Source organism: Bison bison, unplaced genomic scaffold, assembly GCF_000754665.1.
Source record: "Bison bison bison isolate TAMUID 2011002044 unplaced genomic scaffold, Bison_UMD1.0 scf7180017864266, whole genome shotgun sequence".
NCBI lineage: Eukaryota > Metazoa > Chordata > Mammalia > Artiodactyla > Bovidae > Bison > Bison bison.
The window spans coordinates 3,233,371-3,244,865 of NW_011494838.1; the positions used below are offsets into that span (position 1 = coordinate 3,233,371).

The 11,495-nt window shown below is 50.1% G+C and overlaps 1 protein-coding gene across 1 annotated transcript in view; it reads left to right on the top strand.

Annotated features, from left to right (window-relative positions):
- Window positions 1-11,473, top strand: part of CDK5RAP2 (CDK5 regulatory subunit associated protein 2) — a 183,302-nt gene extending 171,829 nt beyond the window's left edge. Inside the window, exons 35-37 of the mRNA XM_010848429.1 lie at window positions 7,773-7,899; window positions 10,840-10,886; window positions 11,296-11,473. Coding sequence (XP_010846731.1) covers window positions 7,773-7,899; window positions 10,840-10,886; window positions 11,296-11,352 — 231 coding nt within the window. The 3' untranslated portion in view covers window positions 11,353-11,473. The remainder of the gene's footprint in view (window positions 1-7,772; window positions 7,900-10,839; window positions 10,887-11,295) is intronic.
- Window positions 11,474-11,495: the final 22 nt, after the last annotated feature.

Here is an 11,495-nt window from a genome sequence, read left to right on the forward strand (position 1 = left end):
TCAAGAGGCAGGTCAGGTGGTCTGGTATTCCTATCTCTTTCAGAATTTTCCAGTCTATTGTGATCCACACAGTCAAAGGCTTTGGCATAGTCAATAAAGCAGAAATAGATGTTTTTCTGGAACTCTCTTGCTTTTTCGATGATCCAGCGGATGTTGGCAATTTGATCTCTGGTTCCTCTTCCTTTTCTAAAACCAGCTTGAACATCTGGAAGTTTATGGTTCATGTGTTGCGGAAGCCTGGCTTGGAGAATTTTGAGCATTACTTTGCTAGTGTGGGAGATGAGTGCAATTGTGCGGTAGTTTGAGCATTCTTTGGCATTGCCTTTCTTTGGGATTGGAATGAAAACTGACCTTTTCCAGTCCTGTGGCCACTGCTGAGTTTTCCAAATTTGCTGGCATATTGAGTGCAGCACTTTCACAGCATCATCTTTCAGGATTTGAAATAGCTCAACTGGAATTCTATCACCTCCACTAGCTTTGTTCATAGTGATGCTTTCTAAGGCCCACTTGACTTCACATTCCAGGATGTCTGGCTCTAGGTGCGTGATCACACCATCGTGATTATCTTGGTCGTGAAGATCTTTTTTGTATAGTTCTTCTGTGTATTCTTGCCACCTGTTCTTCATATCTTCTGCTTCTGTTAGGTCCCTACCATTTCTGTCCTTTATCGAGCCCGTCTTTGCATGAAGTGTTCCCTTGGTATCTCTGATCATCTTGAAGAGATCTCTAGTCTTTCTCATTCTATTGTTTTCCTCTATTTCTTTGCACTGATCATTGAGGAAGGCTTTCTTATCTCTCCTTGCTGTTCTTTGTAATTCTGCATTCAAATAGGTATATCTTTCCTTTTCTCCTTTGCTTTTCGCTTCTCTTCTTTTCACAGCTATTTTTAAGGCCTCCTCAGACAGCCATTTTGCTTTTTTGCATGTCTTTTTCTTGGGGATGATCTTGCTCCCTGCCTCCTGTACAATGTCACGAACCTCCATCCATGGTTCATCAGGTACTCTGTCTATCAGATCTGGGCCCTTAAATCTATTTGTCACTTCCACTGTATAAGAAATTTGATTTAGATCATACCTGAATTATCTAGTGGTTTTCCCCACTTTCTTCAATTTAAGTCTGAATTTGGCAATAAGGAGCTCATGATCTGAGTCGCAGTCAGGTCCTGGTCTTGTTTTTGCTGACTGTAGAGAGCTTCTCCATCTTTGGTGCAAAGAATCCATGTGATTTCAGTGTGTGTGAGTACCATGTCATATTAGGTCCAGGCAAGTACCGACTCCGGTAATCAAAGAAGCCTCCCTGGAAGAAGCGGCCTGTCAGTTAAGGGAGAGTTCAAGCTGTCACCTTGGTAGTCTGAGAGATACTCCCTCCTTTATGTAACCTGTAAATTTTTGGCCCAAGTCCAGCAGGAAGGCAGAAGGGAAACGTGCATTCCACATCGTCACCTGTCTACTTACCTTCTAACAGCCCTCAGAGCTCGCAGCCGTGCCAGGGAAGTAGCAGTGAAGCAGCTCTTGGCTCGGAAGGTTCTGCTGGGCCTGTCCTTGGGCGTCCCTCCTGGGATCCTGGGCAGGAACCTCCGTCATCACGCGAGGAAGTCTGTGTGCGGAGTGGAGGTGCCTGTTGGAGGGGACCCCCGCCGACCCCCGCCGAGCTCCAGCTCCACGCTGGCCTCGCCTTTCGTCATGACCCTCCGAGCCTGTTCCATCTCAGGCCCAGAAAACAGAAGTGCTCCCTCCCTCCAGCTGGCTTTTTCTCACCTTAAGGCAGTGGCACCCCACTCCAGTACTCTTGCCTGGAAAATCCCATGGACGGAGGAGCCTGGTGGGCTGTAGTCCATGGGGTCACTAAGAGTTGGACACGACTGAGCGACTTCACTTTCACTTTTCACTTTCCCGCATTGGAGAAGGAAATGGCAACCCACTCCAGTGTTCTTGCCTGGAGAATCCCAGGGACGGGGGAGCCTGGTGGGCTGCCGTCTCTGGGGTCACACAGAGTCGGACACGACTGAAGCGGCTTAGCAGCAGCAGGTCTCAGCTTAAATGTTACTTCAAGGTCAGAGAGGCTTCCGATCAGTTCGTCACAGCACCCTCTTCAGTTTCATGCTAACCTTTACCGTGCGTCACACTTACACACTTGTTTAATGTCTGTGTCTCTGTTTTCCATGAGGGGCCATGTCTATTTTGTTCATGTTTTTGAATGAATGAATAATTTCCTCTCATCCTTCTAAACCAGTGCTTGCTCATGTGATTTTTAAAGCACGTGTCTAAGCTAAATATTTCACCCTTGATATAGCGTTTTTGTCCTCAGTAGAGTAATGTCTGTTAAATAGATGGATGCACTTCTTGTTTCTCTTCCGAGTGTGTGTGTATCCGCGTGTATAAACACAGATTGTGGGCACATTGATCTCCCCCACTATAGTGCAAATTAGTCTAGGGACTGGTCAGTGCTTGTGAGGGTTTGCACCTTATTTCCGAGGTTTCTCAGGTAACTGATTATGCTTACTTTAGCATCACAGAATTTTAGAGCCAGGAAGAGGCCCTCGGAGACACTCCGAGATGGCTGCTGGCGCACACAGACCCCCGCGTGGTGCTGAGCCGCCTCCAGCCGCTTTTCCGTCCCTGCCTGGGTTTCGTGCGGCGCCTCTTTCTTGGTGTGAAATCCGTGTGAAGCAGGTTCCAGGTTCCCATCAGCTGCTCCAGTGGTTTTTTTTTTTTTACTACCTGGTGTTTTCTCTGAGTGTCATTAAATTGCCTTTCGCGTCTCCGACAGTCCCTAAGACTGCTCTGGAAAGTGTATATCACATGTATAAGTTTATCTAAGAAAGTTGTGAGGAGAGATACAAATATGTACACATATTTGTTTATAAAAATATTTATAGGGTGGGAGGAATTGAGAGAGTAGCATTGAAACATTTACATCACCATATGTAAACAGATAGCTAGTGAGAAGTTGCTTTGTGACAGGAGCTCAGCCTGGTGCTCTGTGACAGCCTGGTGGGGTGGGGTGGCAGGGGGGTGCAGAGAAGGAGGGGACATATGTATACTTACGGCTGAGTCACATTTTTGTATGGCAGAAGCCAACACAATATTATAAGGTAATTATCTCCCAATTGAAAATAATTTTTTTTTAAAACGTAGAAAATAAAAGACTGTTCACTCTGATCAACTGAATTGTCCAGGGGAATAGCTACCCAGACCGTCTAGTTCCAGACTTAATTTATGCTTTCAGACCCAGCAGGAAAATCACTCTCATTCTTAAAGTTTGATAAGAGATGCTGAAAAATAAAGCATAATTTGTATGGACTAAAAAAATGTTTTTAAGAGAAAGGATAAACAGGAATAGAAGAGTTTACATATGGGGGTGGGAAGGAAGAGGATGGAGGAACAAGGATAGAAGGTAGATTTCTCTGAATTGATCTTGTTTCATAAATTTGACTTTGAAACTCTATAAAATGCTTTATGTAATTGTAAATAAAAATTAAAATGGGGGGGAAAGCAATTTTAAAATATTCAAGATAAAACAAACCAACTTTCCTGTACATAATTGAAGGCATAACCACTCAAAGAGGAAACATTTCGCAAATTCCCTGCTGGTCCAGTGGTTCGCACTTGGAACTTCCACTTCAAGGGGCACAAATTCGATCCCTGGTCAGGGAACTAGGATCCTAGAGGCCACATGGCCAAACAGCGGTAACATTTCAGTGACAAACACAGTGATTTGATTGTATTTTCTTAGTGGAAATACTGAAAGAGCAGGAACGAACTGTCAAAAAATTTAAACTGTTTTTAGTAAATATATTGTTAATATTTGTATTGATGTTTTGAAATTACTATATTTTATCATAGGATAAAACAAATAACTTTTGTTGAAATTTTTACTATCAGGGAAGAGAAATGCATATATGTGAACTCCTGATGTATTTTCTATTTTAAAAATTTAGTAGTTTTCTTTACTTTTAAAAGACTCTGAAAATGTCCAAGCCAGTACCAGGGAGCACCCCTGGCGCCAAACTGGTTTCTAAGTACCTTTTATTTTCCTAAAGGCAGTTAGAACTCCTTGGTGCAATGGCTTGATTCCAGGTCTGGGGCAGGATTTGTACACCATGAGCTTAGACCCTCTTTTCATCCTAAGAAAAAAGGGAGAGGAGAGAGAGTGAAAGTTGCAGATGTTGCAGCGGTTCTCAGATCATGTGCCTCCAACACTATCTGGACCCTGGTCAGAAAGGCAGATTTTCAGGCCTCGCCCAAGACCCACGGAATCATGAAGTCTGGGGGTGGCCCCAGTGATCTGTCTTTACGAGGCTTCTTGGTAACTCTGAGACCCACTGGATTAAAAGAAACTGGAGACATAACAGTCAGATACAAAACATGAAGTTTATTTGGATGCTGAATCAAGTCAGTTGTTTTAAAACAATAATAAAAATTGTGATGCAATCAGGAACGTATCTACCAACATCTGTTCGGTGATACTAAGCAGTCATGCTCATTGTTTTAGATGTGATAATGACATTGTGGTTTTTTTAAAAAGAATCTTTTTCTTCTAGAGCTGTATACTGAAATATTTTGGGGTGAAACATGATTGGGTTCTAGGATTGAGTTTTTAAAAATCATTTTAGACTGAGGATGGGCAGGGGGTATAGATGAAACGAGTCTGGCCGTTAGTTGATAGCTGTAGCTGCTGCAGCTGGATGGGTATCTAGTGGTTCATTCTCCTGTTCTTTCTTCTTCTGTAAATGTTTTGAGATTTTTCATTTTAAAAAAGAATAACAACCAAATGGGAAAAAAAAACAAAACAGTTAGAGAAGTCAGGCAGCACACTCGTTAAGTCTCAGCTCTGATCTCAGTGCTGTGGCCCCGAGAAGAGTGGCTCTGTTGCCGTCCTGCTGGGGGTCAGGGACTCTGCTGTACAGTAGCATCTCGTCTTATCCCTTCCAGGAGCCTCCAGAGGGTTAAGGATTATTAGTCCTGTTTTTCAGAAGGAAGAACTGAAGGGAATCCCTGGTGGTCAGTGGTAAAGAATCCGCATGCAATGCAGGACATGCAGGTTCGATCCCTGGGTTGGGAAGATCCCCTGGAGGAGATGGCAGCCCACTCCAGTGTTCTTGCCTGGAAAATCCTCTGGACAGAGGAACCTGGTGGGCCACAGTCCATGAGGTTGCAAGAGTCGATCACGACTGAGCGACTAAATCACCATGAGAACTGAAACTCACTTGCTCCATCATCTTAGCATCTGGAAGCAATGGAGCTCTGGAGCCCTGCTGTCTTCACCCTGGCATCTTCATCCTGTGAAAATGAAGGTTTTTAGTTCAGAGAGACAGCAGACACTTGTATATAATGCCTTGTCTTCAGTGCTGGATAGAATTCAGGGTGTTCAGGGTGTTTTGAGAGTGCAGGTGAACCCACCGCTTGGCATATGCTCTCACAGCACTACTTTGAGCCAGTCGCTGGGGAGTCAGAGGGAGGAATTGAGTTCTGCCCTCAGGGAGCTTATAGTGTAAGTGGGGAAGCGAACAAGGAATGACCTGTTACAATCCGCCGTGAAGTGGGAAATGTTAGGGAAAGCCCTGGACACGACGGGCACCCAGAGGAGCAGTAAGCAGCTGAGGCTGTGGTGGGGAAGCGTCTCAAGAGGGCTTCCTGGAGAAGATGCTGTCTGAGCTGACTTGAGAAGGAGAGGTAAGGTTGGGCAGGCAAGTAACCGTCCTCCCTGTCTTCAGGGAGCCTCTCCTCTGAGTCTCTGCCCTCTGCCGTGTGACAGGAGGGTCACGCATCATCCCTGTTTACAGATGTGGACCCAGGGCTCCGAGTGAAGAGTGACCTTATCCCTGAATGTGTGGCCTGTGAAGCCGCGGCCAGAGCAGAAGTCTCCGGGCTCTCAGCTTGAGGAGGAATCAAAGAAAACCTCGTGTTTTAATTAGGATCTGTTTTGGAAGCACTGTCGAAGTCCTTGTAGCTGACACTATTGGTTAATCTTAAAAGTAGGTTAAAGCAGGGAATCAAAAAATGATACATACCTTAAACATCTCAGTTTAACTTAAAAACAGTGCAATGTACATTCATTTGCCATTCTTTTGATGTCGGGCCAGGGCCTCTTCTTTGAATATGGGTCTGCTGATTGAAGTTCCCCGTCTCCTTTCTTTCATAAACTACATCCATAATGTATGTCTGTCACTTCCAATTTCTGTTTCTTGAAGATGAAGAAAAAACTTAGGTACTTGGAAGCAATTTGAATGTAGAATTCTTCTAGACTGTGTTCCTCCCACATCTTTTAGAGTTGACTCACCCACAGCTAATTTGGCAGCAATGTGGGTTTTTTTAGTGACTTGCCTTTATCAGGTCTTCTCTGAAACATATGCAGGTTTTCTTTCAACCGGTTCTGTCTTTTCATACACATATTTCATAAGTTTACTTAAAAATTAAATCACATAACTGATTATAAGAGCCTAAAAAAGTTTGGGGACAAACTAAAGCGGTTCTCCGTAAGTCGGCAGCAGAGGTGTCTCAGTGGCGCACAGGGTGGCCGGTGCCAGGCAGCCTACAGTCCTGGTGTTTCATGAGGAAGCGAGTGCGCGTCACCCCACGCACCAGTTCCGTGGAGGCTAGGCAGGAGGGCTGCTGCGTGCGTCGTGCTAAGCCTCTTAAGTCGTGTCCGACTCTCTGCGACCCCTTGGACTGTAGCCCGCCAGGCCCCTCTGTCTGTGGGATTCCCCAGGCAAGAATACTGGAGTGGCTTGCCTTGCCTGCCTCCAGAGGATCTTCCCGACCCAGGGCTCGAACCCTGGTCTCGTCACGTCTCCCGCATTGCATGCGGGTTCTTTACCTCTGGTGCCATCAGGGAGGCCCGAGAGAGTCACCACGGGCTGCGTATTCCACTTTAGGGGCCTGGGGGCTGTGGGCTTGTCACCGTCTACTCGCTCCCCGTCTCTGAAAAAATCAAAGCAGGCTCTCCGAACAGATCATACCCCCCCTAATAGTATCTTTATATCCTCTTTGTAAGATGTAAGCATTAAAAATAAACCAGCATTATAGTTTTGGGGGGGAAAAACTCAATTCTGATAAATTAAAAAAACGAAAAACAAAATATTCCAAATCCCATCTCTCAGCAATGGAACACTGTAAACATTTTCACGATGTCTCTGTTGTCAGATGGTTTAGACGTCTTGATATACACGCCTATGGATAGAGATATATGCGTTCAATTTTGTGAAACCGGCATGCCCTGGCACACAGGAGCTGGTCTGGGCTCTTCTGTCACTAATTACCATCATCTCTCAATGTCAGTAAATGAAGTCCTACAACATCATTTCTAATAGCTGCGAAATTGCTCCATTGTATATAAGTGCCATAATTAAGTTACCTAAATCCCTATCGAAACAAACCAGGTTGTTTATTTCGTCCTGCCCTGAACAGTGCTGAGGTGAACATCCTGGAGCCAAGGCATCTGCTTGGGGCTGCACTGCCCCTCCTTGGGGGTGTATGTCCAAGCGTAGACTCACTGGTCAGAGGGTTAAGTGCATCCTAACATCTGCTGTGTCTCGGGGGCCTGGGTGCACCCTGGGGTGCCCCGGCTTGCAGCTCCGCCAGCGGTCCTGAGGCCGCTGTGCCTGCACGCTTGCCTCCATCTGGCCGGCAGCACGTGGCTTCTAGCTTTTACTCAGATACCTTTGTTTGGAAGGTTGAGTGCTTTTTATATGGTTTTGCAATTCTTCCTATATGATCTGACGTTTCTATTCTTTGTTCTTTTTTTTTTTTTCTAAATCCCCTTCTCTTTAGATGGGAGAACTGAAGGCAGAGATCAGCAAACTCCACAAAAAACTGTTTGAACAAGAAAAGAAGTTGCATAACACCCTGAAGCTGTTGCAACTGAGCAAGAACCAGGAGAAGGTCATCTTTGACCAGTGTGAGTGGCGGTGGGGTGGCTGCCATGTCTGGGCCCTACCTCTGGGCGGACTAAACCCGGCCCTGGGTTGTCCTGACGCCTCCTTCATTTGGGTTTCCTTGCATCTTTCACCTGGGGTCCTCCGAGAGCCTCTGGATGGCACAGCCCCCGCTGGACCGTGGGCTGGTGGCCTGTCAACATCCTTAACTTACAAGGGGCCTTGTGGGCCAGACCCAGGCAGAAGCATCAACGACCACAGGGTCCCTCGTGTGTTAGGTCCCCGTGGCTGAGCACAGAACGGCTGGGAGGTGGGGAGGCCCCTTTGGGGGCTGTACAGGGCCGTGGAGGGGCGAGGATGGTGTTGAAAGCTAGTAGGGAGGTAGCCCTGGCAGACTGGCGGATGTCTGTGGGGCTCTGGCCTAGGAGATCAAGTCCCTTGTAGAGAAGAGGGGCACTGGGAGGGGGTCTGCGCGGGGGCAGTGCCACCGAGGCTGTGTCTGCGGTGGCGGCGGGCCGTTTGGCTGGGTCAGGTGCCTGCAGCCGGAGGAAGAGGGAGCGCGCTTTGTGCAGCCCTGAGTCCAGGGAACACTGGGGTTCACAGCCAGCAGAGCCCTGTGGCTGTTGCCCCAGGCAGTCCCAGGCACAGGAAGTGAACCCTGCCTCCAGGAGAGCAGGTTCCGGAAGTGGGTTCAGATGGCTGAGTCACTGTGGCGGACCCAGGGCCCAGAACCCAGCGCCGAGGCCTGGGTCAGGGAGCCGTAGCTCAGATCGCCCCTTTCCTGCAAGACCGGGAATAAATGACTTTAGCTCTCCAAGCTGTAGAGTCCTCACCTCTAACCGGAGACGGTAATTCCAGGGGACTCAGACTGGCTGGATGGGCCTGGGTTCTCATCACAACTTCATAAAGAAGTGCCCCTGTTTTCTCACCTGTAAGGGATGGGAGTGATGTCTCAGCTCTCTTGTACGTCTTCCTGGGACAGAAATGCTCCATCAGTGTTAGTTCTTTGGCTCCTTTATTCCACGAGGTCAGACTGAGCTCTGTGCATGGAGGTGGTGGCAAACCAGTAACCTCCGATGTGTCGTAGCATCTCCCCTGCTAGGACGGCGTCACCATCTCCGTATTTCTCCCCATGGCCCGACCCAGAGTCCGTCTCAGCTGCGGGGAGGGCCTGCCCAAGGTTGTACAGCGAGCGGGCGGCTTGGCCACGCTTGTGAGTCCCCCCAGGACCCCAGGCCCGCCGGCCTCCCCCAGGGCTGCTCCAGCTCTCAGGGACTAGGTGGAAGCTGGGGAAACGTCCCCACCTCTCCCTAACCCCGCTTGGGTCAAGGTGGACACGCCAGCTCTGCTCAGAATCTGCCGGGAAAGGAGGGGACAGACAGAGTGACTGCGAGAGCCTCCCGTGTGGTCTGGGGCTGCCCACTCCACGTCCCGCCTCTAGTGGGCAGGAGCCTCTCGGGGTGCTGACTGAGGTCGCAGCTGACAGACCGCCTGTCACCGCTAGACGCCACTGAGGCTGGGGTCTTTGGGGGAAGGGGTCCAGTGCCGTCAGGCAGACCTGGGCTCTAGGCACGCCTCTGCCTGGGGCCAGCCCTTCCCCACTCTGCCCTTCGGGCTTCTCGGCTCAGTGGGGGTTCTTGCTCGGAAGGTGGGCGGTGCTGTTCAAATGCGGGGGCCCCTTCAGACTTGGGCCAGGTGAGACGTGACTCGTTTGATACTTTTAGTGCCACGATACTTACTCTTCTCTGGGTCCCAGGCCCCTTGGCGAATCTCAGGAGAGGTGCTGTCTCTCCCCAGAAAGATGCACACAACTGTGTACACACAGATTTGGACATGGTTTCCGGGGATTTAGGATGCCCGGAAGCATGACCCTGGACCCAAGTTAAGAACTTCTGCCCTGCAGCATGGGGCTGCGGTGGCACAGGTGGCAGCGGGCACCTCTGAGATTCACTGCACCCAGTTAAAAACAAGGCCACAGCATCTGTGCCTGCCCCATGTCACAGAGTATGTGCAGACTCCATTACCTCCAGATGGAAGCTTTTGTGAGGCAAGAAATAAGTATTTTCTCGAGGCCACCGCATGGCACCTCTTCGGAATAAGCCAGCAGGGAGTTGGTCTCAGCCTCACTGGCCAAGGACCCAGTCCAGAAGACTGTGTGTCCTCCCCTGGCGTAGACGTAGTCCCTGGCCATCTCAGAGGCCCGTTGAGGGCGTGTCCTGATCCAGCCCGACTCCGTCAGCGGTGGCCTTCCCCCTTCTCCTGGCATCTGGGGGACAGACGGGCTGCGGGGAGAAGCTGTCTTCCTTTACAGCTGTGCCCCGAGGTGGGCCCTCCACCTGCCCATGGGTTCCCACGTGCTGGGCCTCTGCCCACAGCCATGGAGCCCAGGGAGCTGCAAGGTGGTCCCGCCCCAGCCGCTTCTCCAGGTGGAGCATGCTGCCGGCACAGGGAGCTGCCCCGTCTCCGTCCGTCCGTCCTCCCTGTGGTCAGGCGCCCACCCCGGGACTGCACTGCCCTCCCGCCTGGCCCTGGCCTGCACACCTGCGTTTGCTTGGAGCGGGCACTCCCCATTCCCAGAGTGGCTTTTCCGGGGGATGAGGGCTCCAAGACGGGCGCAGGCCTCTTCCCTCCCCGTACCGTGGCCCAGCCCGCAGAGGTGGGCTCGGGGGTCCCCCTGGCCCTGCCGGGCCTCAGTTTCATCTGCAACGTGGTGTCACATGCCCTGCCTTCTGGCATCACAGAGCTGGTGGCTTAGACTTGAGGAGGGGTCTCTGGCCCACCCTCTCTGACAGGTCACTTGGTCCTGGGTGTGTGATGAGGTAGACACCTCTGGGTCTGGATGCTGCAGGACTGTCCACAGGCCTGAGCCTCTTGCAGCTGGAGGCCTCCTCCCTGCCCTTGGCTGGTACGCCGTCTCGCGGGGCATCCGTGTCTGATCGCCCCGTTCTCTCCTCTCTCCTCAGTGGTCGTGACACACAAGGTCCTTCGGAAGGCCAGAGGGAACCTGGAGGTAATGTCGCTTTGAGGCCGTCGTGCGGAGGACGGGGCGTGGGGTGGGGCTGGCAGTGGCTTCTTTGTCAAAGATGAAGGTGGACCGGTCACCTGTTCTCCGCCAGCTGTGTTTTTCTGCCAGCAGTGCATGGAAAGTTTCGTTTTATCGTGCCTCGTTTTTGATGGTGGCTCTAGTTATTGGTGTGTTGTTTTTTAACCGGTGAGAAACGCAGCACACGGTGCCTGACACACAGTGGGCATTTGATAAATGTTTCATTATCATCTGGTTCTATAAATATTTGCTGATCAAACAGCATGTCTTTGAAAGTAGTTTCAGAACTACTCACCTTTAACCCTGTCAGGGATCATACTCCAGAAACCCTCCATGTGACCTAAAATTCTCATTTTTTCCCCCTCCCTTCTCCTAGCTCAGGCCCGGGAGTGCCCACCCTGGAACGTCCAGTCCCAGCCGACCAGGCTCCTGAGGAGAACTTTGAGCCAATAAAGCTTGGGGTTCCCGCTGAGCTCGTCCTGCCTGTCTGTCATGGGTGGGGCTCCTGCTTTGGAGGGGAGAGGGGCTGTCTGGTCTCTTCCGATGCCCACCCACCATCTATCTCCTTTCCTCGCT